Source organism: Balaenoptera musculus, chromosome 9 (genome assembly GCF_009873245.2).
Source record: "Balaenoptera musculus isolate JJ_BM4_2016_0621 chromosome 9, mBalMus1.pri.v3, whole genome shotgun sequence".
In the NCBI taxonomy this organism is placed as follows: domain Eukaryota; kingdom Metazoa; phylum Chordata; class Mammalia; order Artiodactyla; family Balaenopteridae; genus Balaenoptera; species Balaenoptera musculus.
Window position 1 is genome coordinate 28,808,227 of NC_045793.1, and position 20,173 is coordinate 28,828,399.

The following is a 20,173-nucleotide window of genomic DNA, read 5'->3' on the forward strand; positions in this document are numbered from 1 at the left end:
AGTAAGGAGAAAGCCACATTCAGCAAATGATAGATGAATGTATGAGGTGCAGAAGTGACAGAGAGGTTGGGATGACAATTTGGGGGGAGCTGAAGGAAGATGATTTCTAGGAGGTTTCATCTGAGTTATGTTCCTAAAGGATGAAAGGATATTCCAGGCAGGGGGAAGTGTTTGCAAAGGCTCAGTAATGTGGATGAGAATGAGATGATGTTTTGGAGGTAAATGGGAAGAAGGGGAGCTTTTACTTGCCTCTTCAGTCTGATCAAATCCCATGTCCCGCTTTCCTAGGCTCTGGTAGCCCCATGTCTTTACCTGGGTATGGAGATGTGATTTGGGGAGTTCCAGAAGAAACCCCAAGGGTAGCCAGTGGCTAAGAGCATGCTGGTAGGTGTACCTGTCCCTGCCCCCAAATCGCATGAACTGGACCACTTTATTAATTTCTCTGGGTCTTCGCTTCCTCCTATTTGAAACAAAAAATCCACCTTATAGGAAGTTTGAAATAATACTTGTAATGAGGTTAGAAATGTGCTTCTTATGTAGTAAGTTGTCAATTAGTATAACCTATTGGGTATTAGTATAAGCTACTGGGTATTAAATTACACATTAAGTTTAGTCAAGGGGAAATTATATTGTCTCAAAAGGGCAGTTGCCTCATGATGTACCTTGACATAATTCACTAGTGTTATTTGTAGGAAACCATTGACTAGAGTTTGAAAGATGGCTCATGACGACAGACTCTTCTGACTTTGTAGGACTATAAGGTAGCAAAGCTTGTCCTGAATTATCTCCTATTCCTGCCTTTTTTCCATGGTAAACTTCCCAGACTACTTGGTTGAGGAAGGCTTATTGATTTTTGTCAGACTTTAATGGGGGAAGGAGTGACTTTTGATTGTAGTAAGAAGTTCTGAGTAGCTCCTAAGGTTTGTTTCTCTTCGAAACTTCTACCCTGCCCCCCACTCCCAGCCCCCAGTTATCTCTGAATTGCTAGATTGCTAAGGCTGTTATTATTTTTGGTGATTGGTGTATTAGTCAGGGTTCTCTAGAGATAGAAGCCCAATAGGAGATTATATATATAAACATCGTATAGGAATTGGCTCATGCAGTATGGAGGCCAAAAAGTCCCACAGTCTGCCCTCTGCAAGCTGGAGAAGCCAGGAAAGCTTGTGGTATACTTCAGTCTGAGTCGAAAGGCCCCAAGAAGCAGGAGCTCTGATGTCCCCGGGCCAGAAAAGATTGACCTCCCAGCTCAAGGAAAGAGGGAGAATTTGCCCTTCTTTAACCTTTTTTGTTGTATTCAGCTGTCAATGAATTATGCGATGCCTGCCCACGTTGGTGGGGGTGGATCTCTTTACTCAGTCTACTGAATCAAATGCTAATCTCTTCTAGAAACACCATGATAGACACACTCAGAAGTAAGTTTTTACCAGCTTTCTGGGTATCCCCTGTTCAGTCAAGTTGGCACATAAAATTAACCATCACAATTGGTTTTGCTTTTGATGAGGTTATGTTATTAATGGGGACGATTAGAAGTTATTGTCAGAGATCTGTTTCACTCTGGTGGGTGAAACAGATGCTAATGAAAAAGCAGGTTTGGGGAGGATAATCAGCAACAAGACTTGCCAGTTTTCTCTCTTACCTACCTATCGCCATGTTCAGGAATATGAGACAGTCCTGTTGAATAACTCCTCAGCACTTAGCTTGATTGTGTTTTGTAAGACTAGGCTGAATGAAGACTCAGTCATATAAGGACATGCCAATGGGATGGGGGCACGCAGGGTTGGGTAAAAAATGTGGGCTTGGATTCAGGAGAGACCTAGGTTAGGGTCCTAGTTCTATGAGCTAACTGATTTTGTATCTTAACCTCTCTGTTTTCTTATCCATAACATGGGACTCATAACACCTACTTCACTCTCTGACAGTGAAAAATGCTAGGCAAATACCTAGGTTTTGCATTTTGGCCTTTGTTCAGTTTCTCTTCAATCACTTATACCACAGACTTCGTCACAAGCTTTATACTGTGGGGCCTGCTGCTGTGAGTGAGGCCACCCATGTTTTTCATGGTGCAGCGAGGCCTCGTTCACTTGTGTCTTCAAGGGGCATTTCACCATCTTGCACATTTCTCTATACTGGTGCTGTTCAATTGAAATATAGCGAGAGCCACATAGGTACTTCAGATTTTTCTAGTAGTAATATTAAAACATTATTAAAATGATAAAGGTCATGTTAATAATTTATTTTACCCCATGTATCCGAAACATTTTTTCAACATGTAACCACTATGCAAGTGTTAGTGAGATGTTTCATAATCTTCTTTTTCTTGTGTAGAGTATTTGAATCCAGTATGTGTTTCGACATAGAGCATATGTTGACTTGGGCTAGGAACATTTCAAGTGCTCAATAGCCACGTGTGGTTAGTGGCTCCTAGATGGGACAACCCAGCTCCGGACAGTCTATTGTTGATTGTTCATCTGCATCCATCTTTTTTTTTTTAAATTTAATTTAATTTATTTATTTTTTAGACAGCAGGTTCTTATTAGTTATCTATGTTATACATATTAGTGTATATATGTCAATCCCAGTATCCCAATTCATCCCACCACCATCCCCCCACCCTACGACTTACCCCGCTTGCTGTGCATACATTTGTTCTCTACATCTGTGTCTCTATTTCTGCCTTGCAAACCGGTTCATCTGTACCATTTTTCTAGATTCCACATATATGTGTTAATATACGACATTTGTTTTTCTTTTTCTGACTTACTTCACTCTCTATGACAGTCTCTAGACCCATCCACGTCTCTACAAATGACCCAATTTCGTTCCCTTTTATGGCTGAGTAATATTCCACTGTGTATATGTACCACATCTTCTTTATCCATTCGTCTGTTGATGGGCATTTAGGTTGCTTCCATGACCTGGCTGTCGTAAATAGTGCTGCAATGACATTGGGGTGCATGTGTCTTTTTGAATTATGGTTTTCTCTGGGTATATGCCCAGCAGTGGGATTGCTCGGTCATACGGCAATTCTGTTTTTAGTTTTTTAAGGAACCTCTGTACTGGTCTCCATAGTGGCTATATCAATTTACATTGCCACCAACAGTGCAAGAGGGTTCCCTTTTCTCCACACCCTCTCCAGCATTTGTTGTTTGTAGATTTTCTGATGATGCCCATTCTAACTGGTGTGAGGTGATACCTCATTGTAGTTTTGATTTGCATTTCTCTAATAATTAGTGATTTTGAGCAGCTTTTCATGTGCTTCTTGGCCATCTGTATGTCTTCTTTGGAGAAATGTCTATTTAGGTCTTCTGCCCATTTCTGGATTGGGTTGTTTGTTTTTTTAATATTGAGCTGCATGAGCTGTTATGTATATTTTGGAGATTAATCCTTTGTCAGTTGCTTCATTTGCAAATATTTTCTCCCATTCTGAGGGTTGTCTTTTCATCTTGTTTGTAGTTTCCTTTGCTGTGCAAAAGCTTTGAAGTTTCATTAGGTCCCATTTGTTATTTTTGTTTTCATTTCCATTACTCTAGGAGGTGGATCAAAAAAGATCTTGCTGTGACTTATGGCAGAGTGTTCTTCCTATGTTTTCCTCAGAGTTTTATAGTGTCCAGTCTTACATTTTGGTCTTTAATCCATTCTGAGTTTATATTTGTGTATAGTGTTAGGGAACATTCTAATTTCCTTCTTTTACATGTAGCTGTCCAGTTTTCCCAGCACCATTTATTGAAGAGACTGTCTTTTCTCCATTGTATATCCTTGCCTCCTTTGTCATAGATTAGTTGACCATAGGTGTGTGGGTTTATCTCTGGGCTTTCTATCCTGTTCCATTGATTTATATTTCTGTTTTTGTGCCAGTACCAGATTGTCTTGATTACTGTAGCTTTGTAGTATAGTCTGAAGAAAGGAAGTCTGATTCCTCCAGCTCCATTTTTTTCCCCTCAAGACTGCTTTGGCTATTCGGGGTCTTCTGTGTCTCCTTACAAATTTTAAGATTTTTTGTTCTAGTTCTGCAAAAATGCTGCTGGTAACTTGATAGGGATTGCATTGAATCTGTAGATTGCTTTGGGTGGTATAGTCATTTTCACAGTATTGATTCTTCCAATCCAAGACCATGGTATATCTCTCATCTGTTTGTGTCATCTTTGATTTCTTTCATCAGTATCTTATAGTTTTCTGAGTACAGGTCTTTTACATCCTTAGGTAGGTTTATTCCTAGGTATTTTGTTCTTTTTGTTGCAGTGGTGAATGGAATGGGATTGTTTCCTTAATTTCTCTTTCTGATCTTTCAGTGTTAGTGTATAGGAATGCAAGAGATTTCTGTGCATTAATTTTGTATCCTGCAACTTTACCAAATTCATTGATTAGCTCTAGTAGTTTTCTGGTGGCATCTTATCTATATATAGTATCATGTCATCTTCAGTCAGTGACAGTTTTACTTCTGCTTTTCCAATTTGTATTCCTTTTATTTCTTTTTCTTCTCTGATTGCCATGGCTAGGACTTCCAAACCTATGTTGAATAATAGTGGTGAGAGTGGACATCCTTGTCTTGTTCCTGATCTTAGAGGAAATGCTTTGAGTTTTTCACCATTGAGAATGATGTTTGCTGTGGGTTTGTCGTATATGGCCTTTATTATGTTGAGGTAGTTTCCCTCTGTGCTCACTTTCTGGAGAGTTTTTATTATAAATGGGTGTTGAATTTTGTCAAAAGCTTTTTCTGCATCTATTGAGATGATCATATGGTTTTTCTCCTTCAATTTGTTAATATGGTGTATCACATTGATTTGCATATATGGAAGAATCCCCGCATACCTGGATAAACCCCACTTGATCATGGTGTATGATCCTTTTAATGTGTTGTTGGATTCTCTTTGCTAGTATTTTGTTGAGGATTTTTGCATCTATATTCATCAGTGATATTGGTTTGTAATTTTCTTTTTTTTTTTTGTAGTATCTCTCTCTGGTTTTGGTATGAGGGTGATGGTGGCCTCATAAAATGAGTTTGGGAGTGTTCTTCTGAAATTTTTTGGAAGAGTTTGAGAAGGATGGGCGTTACCTCTTCTCTAAATTTTTGATAGAATTCACCTGTGAAGCCATCTGGCCCTGGAATTTTGTTTGTTGTAAGATTTTAAATCACAGTTTCAATTTCATTACTTGTGATTGGTCTGCTCATATTTTCTGTTTCTTCCTGGTTCAGTCTTGGAAGGTTATACCTTTCTAAGAATTTGTCCATTCTTCCAGGTTGTCCATTTTATTGGCATAGAGTTGCTTGTAGTAGTTTCTTATGATGCTTTACATTTCTGCAGTGTATGTTGTTACTTCTCCTTTTTCCTTTCTAATTTTATTGATTTGAGTCCTCTCCCTCTTTTTCTTGATGAGTCTGGCTAAAGGTTTATCAATTTTGTTTATTTTCTCAAAAAACCAGCTTTTAGTTTTATTGATCTTTGCTATTGTTTTCTTTGTTTCCATTTCACTTATTTCTGCTCTGATCTTTATGGTTTCTTTTCTTCTACTAACTTTGGGTTTTGTTTGTTCTTCTTTCTCTAGTTCCTTTAGGTGTAAAGTTAGATTGTTTATTTGAGATTTGTCTTGTTTCTTGAGGTAGGATTGTATTGCTATAAACTTCCCTCTTAGAACTGCTTTTGCTGCATCTCATAGGTTTTGGATTGTTGTGTTTTTGTTGTCATTTATCTGTAGGTATTTTTTGATTTCCTCTTTGAGTTCTTCAGTGATATCTTGGTTATTTAGTAACGTATTGTTTAGCCTCCATGTGTCTGTTCTTTTTACATTTTTTCCCCCTGTAATTGGTGTCTAATCTCAGTGTTGCAGTTGGAAAAGATGCTTGATATGATTTCAATTTTCGTAAATTTACTGAGGTTTGACTTGTGACCCAAGATGTGATCTATCCTGTAGAATATTCCGTGTGCACTTGAGAAGAAAGTGTAATCTGCTGCTTTTGGATGGAATATCCTATAAATTTCAATTAAATCTATCTGGTCTATTGTGTCATTTAAAGCTTGTGTTTCCTTGTTAACTTCTGTTTGGATGATCTGTCCATTGGTGTAAGTGAGGCGTTAAAGTCCCCCACTATTATTGTGTTACTGTCGATTTCCTCTTTTATAGCTGTTAGCAGTTGCCTTATGTATTGAGGTGCTCCTGTGTTGGGTGCATATATATTTATAATTGTTATATCTTCTTCTTGGAGCGATCCCTTGATCATTATGTAGTGTCCTTCCTTGTCTCTTGTAACATTCTTTATTTTAAAGTCTATTTTATGTGATGTGAGTATTGCTACTCCAGCTTTCTTTTGATTTCCATTTGCATGGAATATCTTTTTCCATCCACTCACTTTCAGCCTGTCTGTGTCCCTAGGTCTGAAGTGGGTCTCTGGTAGACAGCATTAATATATGGGTCTTGTTTTTGTATCCATTCAGTGAGCCTGTGTCTTTTGTTGGAGCATTTAACCCATTCACATTTAAGGTAATTATTGATATGTATGTTTCTGTTACCATTTTCTTAATTGTTTTGGGTTTGTTTTTGTAGGTTGTTTCCTTGTCTTGTGTTTCCCACTTAGCGAAGTTCCTTTAGCATTTGTTGTAGAGCTGGTTTGGAGGTGCTGAATTCTCTTAACTTTTGCTTGTCTGTAAAGCTTTTGATTTCTCTGTTGAATCTGAATGAGATATTTGCCAGGTAGAGTAATCTTGGTTGTAGGTTCTTCCCTTTCATCAGTTTAAATATATCCTGCCCCTCCCGTCTGGCTTGTAGAGTTTCTGCTGAGAAATCAGCTTTTAACCTTATGGGAGTTCCCTTGTATGTTATTTGTCATTTTTCCCTTGTTGGTTTCAGGAATTTTTCTTTGTCTTTAGTTTTTGTCACTTTGATTACTGTGTGTCTCGGTGTGTTTCTCCTTGGATTTATCCTGCCTGGGACTCTCTCTGCTTCCTGGGATTGGGTGGCTATTTCATTTCCCATGTTAGGGAATTTTTCGGCTATGATCTATTCAAATATTTTCTCGGGTCCTTTCTCTCTCTCTTCTCCTTCTGGGACTTCTATAATGCAAATGTTGTTGTGTTTAATGTTGTCCCAGAGGTCTCTTAGACTGTCTTCATTTCTTTTCTTTCTTTTTTCTTTATTCTGTTCCACAACAGTGAATTCCACCATTCTTTCTTCCAGGTCACTTATCCGTTCTTCTGCCTCAGTTTTTCTGCTGTTGATTCCTTCTAGTGTATTTTTCATTTTAGTTATTGTGTTGTTCATCTTTGTTCTTTAATTCTTCTAGGTGTTTGTTCTTTAATTCTTCTAGGTCTTTGTTAAGCATTTCTTGCATCTTCTTGATCTTTGACTCCATTCTTTTTCCAAGCTTCTGGATCATCTTCACTATCATTATTCTGAATTCTTTTTCTGGAAGGTTGACTATCTCCATTTCATTTAGTTGTTTTTCTGGAGTGTTATCTTGTTCCTTCATCTGGTACATAGTCCTTTGCCTTTTCATTTTGTCTGTGTTTCTGTGAATGTGGTTTTTGTTCCACAGGCTGCAGCATTGTAGTTCTTCTTGCTTCTGCTCTCTGCCCTCTGGTGGATGAGGCTATCTGAGAGGCTTGTGCCTGCATCCATGTTAAGATTCAGCATTGTTTGCTGCTTCTTTAGTTGTTGAAAGAACATCACTGTGTGCTTCTTTTTAAGACTTTTTTTGATGTGGACCATTTTTAAAGTCTGTTGAATTTGTTACACTATTGCTTCTGTGTTTTGTTTTTTTGGCCACGAGGCATGTGGGGTCTTAGCTCCCCAACCAGGCATCAGACCCTCACCCCCTGCATTGCAAGGTGAAATCTCAACCATTGTACCGCCAGGAAAGTCCCCGCCACATGTTTCTAAGTGACCCGTGGAAGACCCTACAAATTGGGGGGGGGGGGGGATCCTGGATACAGAGAGTAGTCTTAAACCAGAGCCTGTGCTCTTACTCACTCTAATGCCCTGTTAGTCATATATAACCTTGTTAAATAATGAAATGAGTAAAGGTATCTATGATAGGCTGTTTTCTCGTCCATTGTAGTGGTTTGAGGCACTATTTTAGTATGGGATTAGTGCTGTGAGGTACAATCAAGTTCTTATCCTAAAGTTAGTTTTATTGTAGTGGGGGGACTTAAATAAGCAAATACATGCAGGAATTACACACCTCTTATTGGAAAAAAAAAAAAAGTGTGGCTGTGAGGGAAACAGAATAATATGGAGGTTGGAAAGAATATAGCCTTTAGATCAGGATACTGCTTGAGATTCTGCCCTTGTCACTTCCTAGATGTGATGTTAGGTGAGATGCTTAACTTGCTCATTTGTGAAATGAGGATGAACTTTCTAGAAGATTTAGGGAGATTTAATGAGACATGCGTGAAATGTGCTCAGTACAATGCAGCAAGGAAATTCATAGAATCATGGATTTAACTTCCCTAGTTTCAGTGTTCACCAGCAGCTCCCCTCCCCCAAGCCAGTCCCCTGTAATGACTTGTAATTTTGCTGAGGCTTGAATTCAACTAGGAGGTCAGTGAGAGTGTGGATAGAAGTCATACTTAGCAGCTGGGCAAGCCTAGCCTGGGAGCCATTTGTACACAGTGCAATGGGATTTTTCTGCTCTGTACTCATCATTTAGTATACCTTTTATTATAAAATATGTTAAAGCAGTATTTGCAAATTTGGGGCTTTCTAAAATTTCCCCTTTTCAGTACTGTGGGACAATAGAACTCTGTCAAACTAACTTTATTTTTAGTCTACCTCAGGCACTTAGAATCTGGTGTTCACTGTTCACTGGGGCATGTTCACTGGATAAGGAGTTTTTTCATATACGATAACATATGGAAAGAAGATTTTGTTTTAGAGTAAATTGAGATAAACCTACTAGCCAGGGATGGTAGTGCTGTGGTATTTTCTCCCTGACGGGGTATCTCATTGGGATTTCTATCAGTTAGGATTTGGTTCCGTCACATATGACCAGTGAGCCCAAGCCCCCTCCTCCCCCCCAAGAGTGATCTGTACTTGTAGATGCTTATCTCTCTCTCACATAAAGGAAGTTGGGAGGGAGGTGGCAGTCCGGGGTTGTAATGGCTGCTTCACATTTGGGAGAGTCTCAGGCTCTCATTTTGTTGCTTCACCATCTTCATGGGCCAAGCTGATATTCCCAGCTAGCACATCAAATTCCAGCCAGTGGCAAAAGAAGAAAGAGAAAGAGGCAAAAAGTGCTTGCTTTAGCTATTGTTTATGGTTTCCTGCAAGTCACATATACTTTTGCCTACATCTTGTTGGCTTTAACTTAGTCACTTGACCATGTCCACTGTCAAGTGAGGCTGGTATTTGTAGTCTTAGATGGGCATAATCACTGTCCCAAGTATCTGCACCTGTAGAAGAGAGTGAGAAATTATTTGGATAGGAAATTGTTAATAGCAGTGACTCCCACAGGGTATTATAACGTGTGAAATGGGCTAGAGGCTCTTTGTTGTTCTGTTCCGACATGCAGTTTGGGGAGGTCTGTTTCAGAAAGGCTCTGATGATTTTGCCCCAGTGGTTTTATGCACATCTTTCTGGTAGAGTGTCCATAGGAAGGGAAAAAGAAAACAATACCTATCCTATAGTCTTTTCCTGCTAATGTCTTTTGCTATATCTCATTAACGGGTGTCAAATCTATGCCTTTGTGCATTTCAGAGACCATCTGTGCCTGGAATAAATCCTTTTACGTCCTTGAGAAGTGCCTGTCTTTCTATTTAAAGTATGTGTGCACACCGACACCCACCCTCCCGGAGGAGGTACGTACCCACTGGTCACCTGCCACTGTGCTATAGAGTCTGACCTTGGCCTCCTTCACTTACCAGGAGGTAATGCAGCCCCACCATGAGTGTTCCGACTCATGACGGGGCTGCAGGGCAAGGCAGGCTCTGCACAGCAGTGGTTGCCAGGTTCCTGAGTAGCATAATGGGTGGTCTTCTGCTGCAGTCAAGATCCAGGCATAAGGCTTCAGCTGATCATGACTTAGAATGAAAAGGCTAGGATATAATTTGAACAGGGACAAAAAACCCCTCCAAAAACAAAAAACACTCTAGATTGCATAAGACATCTCTGAACTCAAGAAATTAAGCATTTTTTCTGAGGCCACTATTATTATGGATAACTTATCACTGCCAGCCAAGATTTATGAAACTTAGCTTTTACTGTCAGTATTTGAAATGTTCTTTTTATAAGGTAAATCTCTTGGTTGTATTTAGATGTTTGCAAGGATATTTATGTTCTAGTTAAGTTTTTGCAATTTGGTTTCATATAAAAAGCTGCTCTTAAAATTCCCATTAGATAATTTCTGGTGGTCCCTTTTTTTACTTTTGAAAAATATTTTATTCAGTAGTAAATATACTAGGGTGAAGACAGTATATGGGCAAAACTACAATATAGGCTGACTAATAAAACCAGCTGCCCTCCAAAATGTTAATTGGTTGTGTCAGACAGGAGGTATGCATATGACAGGTTTCCCTCTTGCTTAATCCTGAATTGATGAATATTTTTATAATGATCTAGATGAAGAATATGGATAGCACATTATTATGTTAGTGGTATAACAAAACTAGGAGGGTTCTTTGGTCATAGGGTGAAGGAATCAGAATTCTTAAGAAAAAAGTGAATCAACTGGAACAGTGGACCAAATAAATCTAGCCAGGATGGAAACATGGCTCAGTGAAGCACATGTAAGAATGTTTTAGAATTTTTGTTGATCATAAGCACGATGTGAGTCAGTTGATGTGACTGCCAAGAAGAGTTAATTTGTTTTTAGTTTGAATTAATAGACATAGAGTACTTAGAATGTGAGAAGTGGCCCTCCCACTTGTCTCTGTGTTGGCCACATGATCCTAGGAGAATCATCTTCAGTCTGTTGAGTATATTTTGGAAGGGACATGGCTGTTGTAATGAGTTTCATGATGTTATAGCTTTCAAAGTACTTTCTTATATTTAGTTTTATGTAAATAAGTTTTATTTAACTGTGTAATGCTTTATTTATGGGCAAACTGGAGAGTACTCTTAGGATGCTGGGGGAACTGGTAAAGTTTATTCTAGAAAAGAGAAGACTCAAATAATCTAGTACTTGTCTCCAACTTCCTGAATTGCTATGTTGAAGAAGCAAAGTAACGTTTAGTTTGTTTGGTCTTAGGTAGTATAGAACTAGGATTTATGGAAGGCATAAGGAAGCAGGTTTCAATCCTTCATAGTTGTCTAAAATTAAAGTAGGCTTCATTGCAAGGTATAAAGGTAGGGTGTGTATGTCTGTGTGTATTTTAGTTTTAATAGGCTCAAATGGAGACCAAGAGACCACTTGGTATGGATTTTGTAAAGATTAATGCATTGATTAGAATGTTGAATAGCATGATTATTATGGTTCTTTTCTGACTCTTTCTGTTTCTTTGAAATCCTCAACCTTGAAATGTTAAAAAAAAAAAAAAAAAAGGGGGGGGTGTGTGTGGATATACAGTCAAGTTCAAATCTTATACCTGAAAGGAGAAATTTTAAAAAGTCAGTTGGTTTGTTCAGTCTTTCTGCAGGATGATCAGATTTAAACTGTCTGCAATGAGTCATAATTGTTCTGAGTTTAAAAATGTGTAAAGTGGCTATTAAAGCTTAATTTAAATGTAAATTAAAATTTGAGTATGGAAGAAGGGTCCTGTGATTTAAAACTTAAAATGAATAAAGTGATATAGGTTGAAAGATCTTTTCCATAGTTATTTTCCATCTGTCCAGTGTCCAAGGCCATCCTTCTTCCATAGTTTGTCTGTGTATGGAAGCAAATACATGTTCTGATTTTTGTCCCTTTTCTGTGGAAGTGGTGGCTTATTTTAAATACTGTTCTATACTGTTTCCTTCCCCGAGATATTTTGAGGACATTTTTGCATCAGTACATAAGAGAACTTTGTCATACTATTTTGTAAAGCTAATAGTATTACCACTGTTTGGATGTAGTATTATTTACTCCTTTATTTATGAAAAGTTAGGTGGTCGGCATTTTTTGGTTTTGTTTTGTTTTTGGCTAATGTGGGGCTTGAGGGGTGGGAAGTGCTACTGTGCAGAGGTGAAATTGATTAGAGTTAACTGCAGTTTCCAGTCAAGCCTTCCCTTTCATGTTGCAAGCCTTTAAATATACTCCAGAGTTCCAACATATTTACATCAGACACATACTGCCGATGCAGTTGTTGTCTAGGGTGGGAGACAGATTTCTGGTGTTTCCTGCTCCACCATCTTCCCAGGATCCTTCCGCTCTCAGGTAGACTTCATTCGGAAAAGAAAAATGTACAGTAAGTTAGGCATGCTTTCATAGCTTGAGTCATTTCTCTGAGTGCATCCATGTTGTCTGTCTTTCTGTTGGCTTATAGGTTAGACTCTTGTCAGTTTCTAGGATCTATATGTTTGAAAACTAGCTCTTTAGGGTATGAGTTGCAAGTATTTATTTATTTTTTTTTCTGGTAAGTCTTTTTTTCCAGTGATTTTATTTATGGTATGTTTTGCCATGCTAAATTTATTTATTTTTTTAAAAAAGGATATAATTGACATAACATTGTATAAGTTTAAGGAGTATAATGTGATGATTTGATACACATATATTGCAAAATGATTACTAACAATACCAAATTTATTTTTAATGTTTAGGCAGCTAAATTTATGACCTGTAGATGTTGATTCATGCTTAAAAAGCTCTTTCTCATGCCCGTGTTTAAAGGAATTCTCCCATTTCTTCTAATACCTTTATGGTTTGGTCTTTTTTACATTAGAAGTTTTAATTCATTTGGGCTGTAACCATGTGTTATGGTCCAATTTAATATTTTTCTCTGTGGCTACCCAGTTATTCTAATATCATTGATTGAAGAAACCATCTTTTACTACTGATTTGAGGTGCAATAAAGGTATTTTATAGTACACTTCTGGTTGTATTTGGATCATTTCTTGGGTCTATTACATTGGTCTCTATCTGTTGATGTATAGCATAGTTTATTTTGATAATGCCAATAGCTTTTAGGAAATTCTTTCTGACTGCTTTCCCACTGCTAGATTTTAAATTGCCTGTTTCCCTTCCTATCTCTTTTATGTGGAATTTAGACCTTTTCTCTGTACTAATAAGAGTATCCATTTATTGACTGTTTGTATATCGTTATGATATGGCTGTCATTTTATGTCTTAAATGTAACTGCAGTAATTTTTATTCATAAAAAAGTTGAAGCCCGATACTTACCCAGGTGCCTCTGGCATGTTTTGTGAACTACACCACCATTGTTAGAGTTTCCAAGAAGATGGTTTGTGCACATCTCCTTCTCTTGATTCATATGCATGAATTTTCCACACCATAATCACCAAAACATAACTCACTGCCACAATGGCTAAACTTAAACACTGGCAAACTAGAAATTGCAAAGATTTAGAGGAGTTCTTAAAGAACAAAATGCCTCTGAAAGAAGAAAATTGAAGGAAGATATCCCTAGGTTCTAGTTTTTGAACAATATTTATTTTATTTATCGAATGAGGGAGGTGGGGCAGATGATCATTAAGGTCCCCTCCAGGTCATTGTCATTCCCCCGTATACATTTCCATTTCCATTATTTTACCTGGACAGTTGGCTTGCAAGTTGAAGCCCTTCTTGGCGGTTCCCAGGGCTTGGCAACTAGAGTGCTCTCAGCCATTTCATTCTCAGCAATTGCTGTCCTACTTCCATCTGGTCCCTTTTGTGAACCAAGTTTAGAGAGCTAAAGGCATGGGCTTAATTTACCTTGCTAGTACACATACACAAAAGGTTCCTGCTTTCATTCTCTTCATATTATAGAAATGGAGAGTGTAATATAGTGGTGACATTCCTGCTTTTCAGCTTGGTTTAGCTTTCCCTAAAATGAAGAAGATAACCTTACTAAAGAAATGGAATGGTCTTCTCTCTCCACTGCTCAGGTCAAGGGTTTTTTACACTAAAGCACGATAGGACACTTCTTTATCAGTCTGTTACTACCAGCAGCAGTTTCTTTACAGGCTGTCTTGTTTATTAGACTCCTAAATAAAGCCTGTGTTTTGAAAGAGCTTGTCTCATACTTGAATGGCATTTTCGTAAGCCTTTTGAACAGTTTTAAACTTACTTCACATCAGCCTTCTTTTGGAAGCCAAATCATACCAGTTTGTTTAGTCTTTCTAATCCTTTAATCATTTTATCCTCCGCATGTTTCCACATGCTTCACATCTCTCTGTAGAATCCAGAACTGGGCTGAGTTCTTTAACAGTCTGATGAGGATGACTGAAATGGAAAGATCACTCCTTCCTGTTCCTTATATATCTCAGGATTTGTTGTTTTATCTGCAAGACTACGCTCTGTCTCCAGTTAAGCGTTAAACAAATATGCTTCTGCTTGACCTGATGCACCGTGCCTCTAGTCAAGTGGATGCCTCCGTAGTCGGTGCTGGCTTCGTGCGGGTGAACCTGTGCAGCCACGTGGGGCTCCTGCTTAGAAGGGGCCCGTGCTTGGTTTAATGCTCTTTTGCTGCTGTATTGAAATTAATTTTTTCAACGAGGAGCTCCTCGTTCTCGTTTTGTAGTGAGCCCTGCAAATGAAGTAGCTGCCTCTTCTTGTAGCTGATAACTAGAGGACGTGGTTCGTAAGTCATGGTTCGTGTCTAACCCACCCTGCGTAACTGTGATGGGTAGACCCAGGGTGAACAAACCTGGTTGTGAACTTCCACTCCACTCCCTGAGTCACGGCCTTCCCCTAGCCTGCCTGCAGATGCGCTCACTGCCCCCCATCGCCTCTCTCTTCTCCTCCTTAATCGTTCCTTTGTCTCAGCTCAGGCACTGAGGTGTGTTTATTCATGGAATCCAAGCTTTTGGCATACAACAGATGTCTTTTCCAGAGGATTCTTTCTCTGGGTCCCTCTGTCTTTCGTGTCACCTTTTGTCCAGGGCTGATGGTTGTCCACTCACCTCCAAGAGTGCTTGTTCCTTCTGCTCTCTCTATTCAGGACAGCTGGCAGTTAGTTTCTCATTCGAATTTTAGATTTTTTTTTTTTTTCCTGTCTCTACAAAGGGATCAGAGTGTAGTAATCACGGGAATTCTGTTTGGGGCAGAAATTTGGATTCCATTGCAATAGCAGGTATCGCAGAGTATGTGGGGCAGTGACTTACATTTTTAAAATGACCCATAAGTTAATTCTAGGTATCAAATCTTAGACACAAGTAGCAAATGTAACTTTTAAAAGTCATTGTGTTTCATGGATTGGCTAGTTTTTGATCTGATTCCCTCTTTTTCTTGCAGCTTAACAAGCAGCAATTGCAGTTACTGAAAGAACGGTTCCAGGCCTTCCTCAATGGGGAAACCCAGATTGTAGCTGATGAAGCATTTTGCAATGCAGTTCGGAGTTACTGTGAGGTAAGTTTGAAGAGTCTGATGCCATTTAAAAGACATTTTTAATGGCTTTCCCATTTTAAGAAACTTACTGGTATGATAGGATGGCTGTGAGTTTGCCACCTTCCTTGAAAGCATTGTCAATTCTGTTTTGCAATTTAAAAACTGATTCCACAGCCTGGTTTTGAGAGATAAACAGAATTGGAAATTGTTCACATCTTTTGAGGGAGAAGTAAGCTGTTTAGAAAAATCATCTGGCAGTGATTGATATAGATGAGTGTAGCTATCTGTGGGTCCACATGTCTAATTTATCCTTTTTAATGAGGATTTCAATAGTAAATTGCTATCTTGTGCCATTCTGTTCACTAAACTTTATAATAATTAAGGCCAGTAACTAATTTCATGAGGAAAATTGAATTCTTTTCTTCCCGGGGAGATAATACTACAATACCACCTTTCTCTTTCTTCTGATTTGAGTTTGTGAGTCATCAGGAATTCTCTGTGGACTTCCTATGGGCACCAGTTTTCACACAGGGTCATTAACTGCTTCAGTGAGTAGCCAGTAGATGTAAAGAGAGTTCTCTTTTTTCTTGAGGACTTTTAGAGTCATTTGGTGCATGGATTCCTTCCACTGTGAAGATACTCTATGTCTCTCAGCTGAAGAACAACATACAAAGGTGTATTAGACTAGTACAAATTAAAAATGTAGAGGTGCAGTGTGTCTGAAGTTTTCTGAGGCAGGGAAATATCTTTGCAAGAGTAACACAGTAACTGGATGTACAGATACTTGGTTGGATTAGTAATTAATTGATGGTGTGTATGCATCAGAAGTGGCTTAATGCAACCCGAGGGAGGTGTGTGTTACCCCGAGCCTAGGCCTGTCAAACAAGATGAAAGTATAGAAGTCTTACTCACCAGATGTGTGTGTGGCAAGAATCTAGCGGCAGTAGTGGATGCTGTCTAACTGAACCTTGACTCAGAATATCTTTTTTTTTTTTAATTAATTAATTTATTTTTGGCTGCGTTGGGTCTTTACTGTGCGTGGGCTTTCTCTAGCTGCGGTGAGCTGGGGCTACTCTTCGTTGTGGTGCGCAGGCTTCTCATTGCGGTGGCTTCACTTGTTGCGGAGCACGGGCCCTAGGCGCGTGGGCTTCAGTAGTTGTGGCTCACGGGCTTCAGTAGTTGTGGCTTGTGGGCTTACTTGCTCTGCAACATGTGGGATCTTCCTGGATCCAGGCTCGAACCTGTGTCCCCTGCATTGGCAGGCGGATTCTTAACCACTGCGCCACCAGGGAAGCCCGACTCAGACTATCTTAACAAGTATAGGGTATTACATTTCATCTTGTAAAACTCAAAGCTTGAAATCTTGCCCTGAATCTTAATAGATGAAATGTAAGGGCCTATACTTGCATCATGTAATAAAAGAAAAGCCAAACGTCTGTGTTCAGGACGAAAGAAATGGGTTAAGTAATTTGTGTAAAAAGATGTAATTAAGCAAACTCATTTTTGGTTCAGTACTATGGTATTGTACATGTTAACATTAGGAAAAGAAACCGGGTGAGGGGGGCATGGGGGCTCTTTGTACTACACGTGCCACTTTTGTGTAAACCTAAAATTACTCCAAAATAAATATATTCCAAAGTAGGTGTTTTTCATAAGGGTATTACAAAGAAGTAAGCATAATATGTTGTTGTCAGTTTAGTAAAAGGCACACTTAAGCTGTGTTAATGAGAATATTATTCCTGTAATAAAGGAGTAACACCACTGGTTTCTAAAGGAGGATGGTGTGCTCTTCTGGGTACAAACTATAAATGAAAACATGTGGGTAAGTTTGGTGATAACAGGTTGGAAACATATCATAATACAGATCGCTTGAAGGGCCTAAAGACACATTAGGCTTGTGTTGTGTGTGGCCCCAAGGGTAAAACTAGAATTAACATGGAAACTGCAGTGGGGAAGATTTCAACCTAATGCTATTGGAGTTTGGTTGCGCTGCCCAGAGACAGAGTGGGCTGGAGAGTGCAGCATCCCTGGCGGCCAGATTCCTGCTCGCTTCACAATCACTTGGGAAGCATTTTGCACAGAGGGGTCCCAGAGCTCTGCCCTGGCCTTACTGAATCAGAATTTCAGAATCTATATTTTTAAAAGCTTTCCAGGTGATTTGCTTACAACTGGTAGATCGCCAACCAATGGAATTAGATGATTGCTTGCTGGGATTGTTACAGAAGGAGATGTAAGTACTGAAGAGTGTTCAAAATGGCAGCTGGGAAACGACTGTGGCCTATTAGAAAGTCAGGAAATGTGGCTTCACATTAAACTCAGATACTTACCAAATACATAACAGACAAGTCATTGAACCTCTGTGAGCTTCAGTGTTTCTATTTATGTAATTTGTGGGTAGTAATGTTTAAGTATTGGGCTAGGTGATCCAGGGTTTTCTATTCTTTGGGTAGTATTTCCAGCAATTGTTGGCTTGTGAGACTGTAGCTAACTTGTCTTTGTGAAGTTCTCAAAGGGGTTAAGATTTATATTAATGTCTATGGAGTCTGGATTCCTGATTTACATCTGGGGAGTTACCATTTCCCAGGTGGCACACATTCAGTACTCAAACTCTTGAATAGATAAGTAAATTTTGTTGGAAAAATAAGGTAAAAAAATTGCTTCTCAATTTTTCCTACAAAAGTCTTTACCCTCTTTTTTAAGGGTTATATTTTTGTCTACTTTGCTATGACTGACAATGCTGGTAGTCTCAAGTGAAGTAAGTAAGAAAGAGAAAGACAAATACCATATGATAATCACTTATATGTGGAATCTAAACTATGACACAAATGAACATATCTATGAAACAAAAACAGACTCACAGACATAGAGAACAGACTTGTCATTGCTAAGGGGGAGGTGGGTTGGAGGGAAGGACTGGGAGTCTGGGGTTAGCAGATGCAAACCGTTATATATAGAATGGATCAACAACAAGGTCCTACAGTATAGCACAGGGAGCTATATTCAATATCCTGTGATGGACCATAATGGGAAAGAATATGAAAAGACTGTATGTATAACTGAGTCACTTTGCTATACAGCAGAAATTAAACAAAACATTGTAAATCAACTATACTTCAATAAAATTTAAAAAAACCTGCTGGTAGCCTCTACTATAATTACCTCTGTGGTATTTCTTACAGCTTACCAAAAATATCTATTTTTTCTTCTTCCAGTATCTTTGTGGTAAACAGTGAAAATATTACTACCCACAAATTACATAAATAGAAACTGAAGCTCACAGAGGTTTCAATGACTTGTCCACTGTTGTATAGTTGGTAAGCATCTGAGTTCAGTGTGAATCCAGATTTTCTGACTTTCATGGCGCCATTTTGAAGACACCTGTGCCATGTACTGTGCAAAACACTTCAAAAATGTTTTTATTCTTAAGAATAAACCTTTTAAACAGAATTATTCCCATCTTAGAGACAAAGTTAAGTGACTAGTGCCCAAAGCTGCATAGCTAATTAATAGCAGAGCCAAAACCTCACTCTTTCCACTAAAGCTTATTAAAAACAGATCTTGGGTTCTACCCAATACCTATTGAATCATAATTCCTTGCGATGGAGCATCTGAATTTTGAACTTGCACCTGGATGACTTTGGTTCACTCTATATTTTGAGAAACATGTCGACCTAGATCTTAATAACTTCTTGAATGTATGTTCCATGAAGGAACCATTTCTGCCCTGGTTATCATCTTATTCCACAAATGTAGCAAGTATTTTGTGGCACACAAATGCTTTCAACAAAAGCTTGTTGACTAAGTGGATGAGTATTGGAGCACTTATTGTTCTGTGTAAAATTGTATATTTTGGTTTTTTTCTCCATAATTTTTAAAGTATCACTTCAGTAGTGCCATGGAATTTCTTTCGATTATGATATCCATTTCATGGCTTTGTGCTTCCTCAAAGATGGCAGATGCTTCAGAAGCATGGTTGGGCTTTATGTTCTTTCTAACCTAGTAGTCTATAATTTTATGATCTTTTTTGGTTTATGTATTTCAAGGTCTACCTTTTCAGGGATGTTACATGTTGTTTCCTGTATACAGCTGTTTTTAACAATTAATCCATCAGTAGTGATTTTCTAATATATTAGATTTTTGGTAAGCTTTAGCTGTGATGGACATTTCTAACCATGGCGATATATGTATGTGTGTGTGAATATATCCATATATGTGAAAAACCCTAGTAAACATGTATCACCAATTAAATTGAAAATACATCTTTATACTTAGGGCTTACAAGTTCTTCAAAGTCTGTTTGCTATTAATTTTTTTACCTTCATAAATGGTACTCCTTCAGTGATTTTATGAATAGTCTTTTCCATCTTGGTTGTATGTCTGTTTTATAAAGACAATTAAAAATTATCTGTCTTTTTTAAGCTAAACTTTATTATTATTATTATTATTTGGCCATGTGGCATGTGGGATCTTAGTTCCCCGACCAGAGATCGAACCTGCACCCCCTGCATTGAAAGCTTGGAATCTTAACCACTGGACCACCAGGGAAGTCCCTATCTGTCTCTTCTTAAACTGATTGTACCTTTGGATATTTGGTTTACTTCACCTCTCTTTAATACCTGGGATCTTGGTGTGCTACTCAAGATATTTCTTTTTCTCCACAGTATTTGACCAAAAGCATTTCTTCAAAGTACGTTCATTATTTTAAAAAGTAAATAATTTTTTTCAACTAGATCATGACAGGATTGAATCTTTCTGAGTTTTTAAAATGTGGTGCCTTCTTGGGTG

At 38.4% G+C, this 20,173-nt stretch overlaps 1 protein-coding gene across 24 annotated transcripts in view; it reads left to right on the top strand.

Annotated features, from left to right (window-relative positions):
* The window catches only part of CADPS2 (calcium dependent secretion activator 2), a 539,668-nt gene that overhangs the window by 118,071 nt on the left and 401,424 nt on the right, over positions 1-20,173 (top strand). For all 24 annotated transcript variants that reach the window (XM_036862873.1, XM_036862885.1, XM_036862874.1 and 21 more), the window contains exon 2: positions 15,296-15,409. In XM_036862873.1, the coding sequence (XP_036718768.1) occupies positions 15,296-15,409 (114 nt within the window). The remainder of the gene's footprint in view (positions 1-15,295; positions 15,410-20,173) is intronic.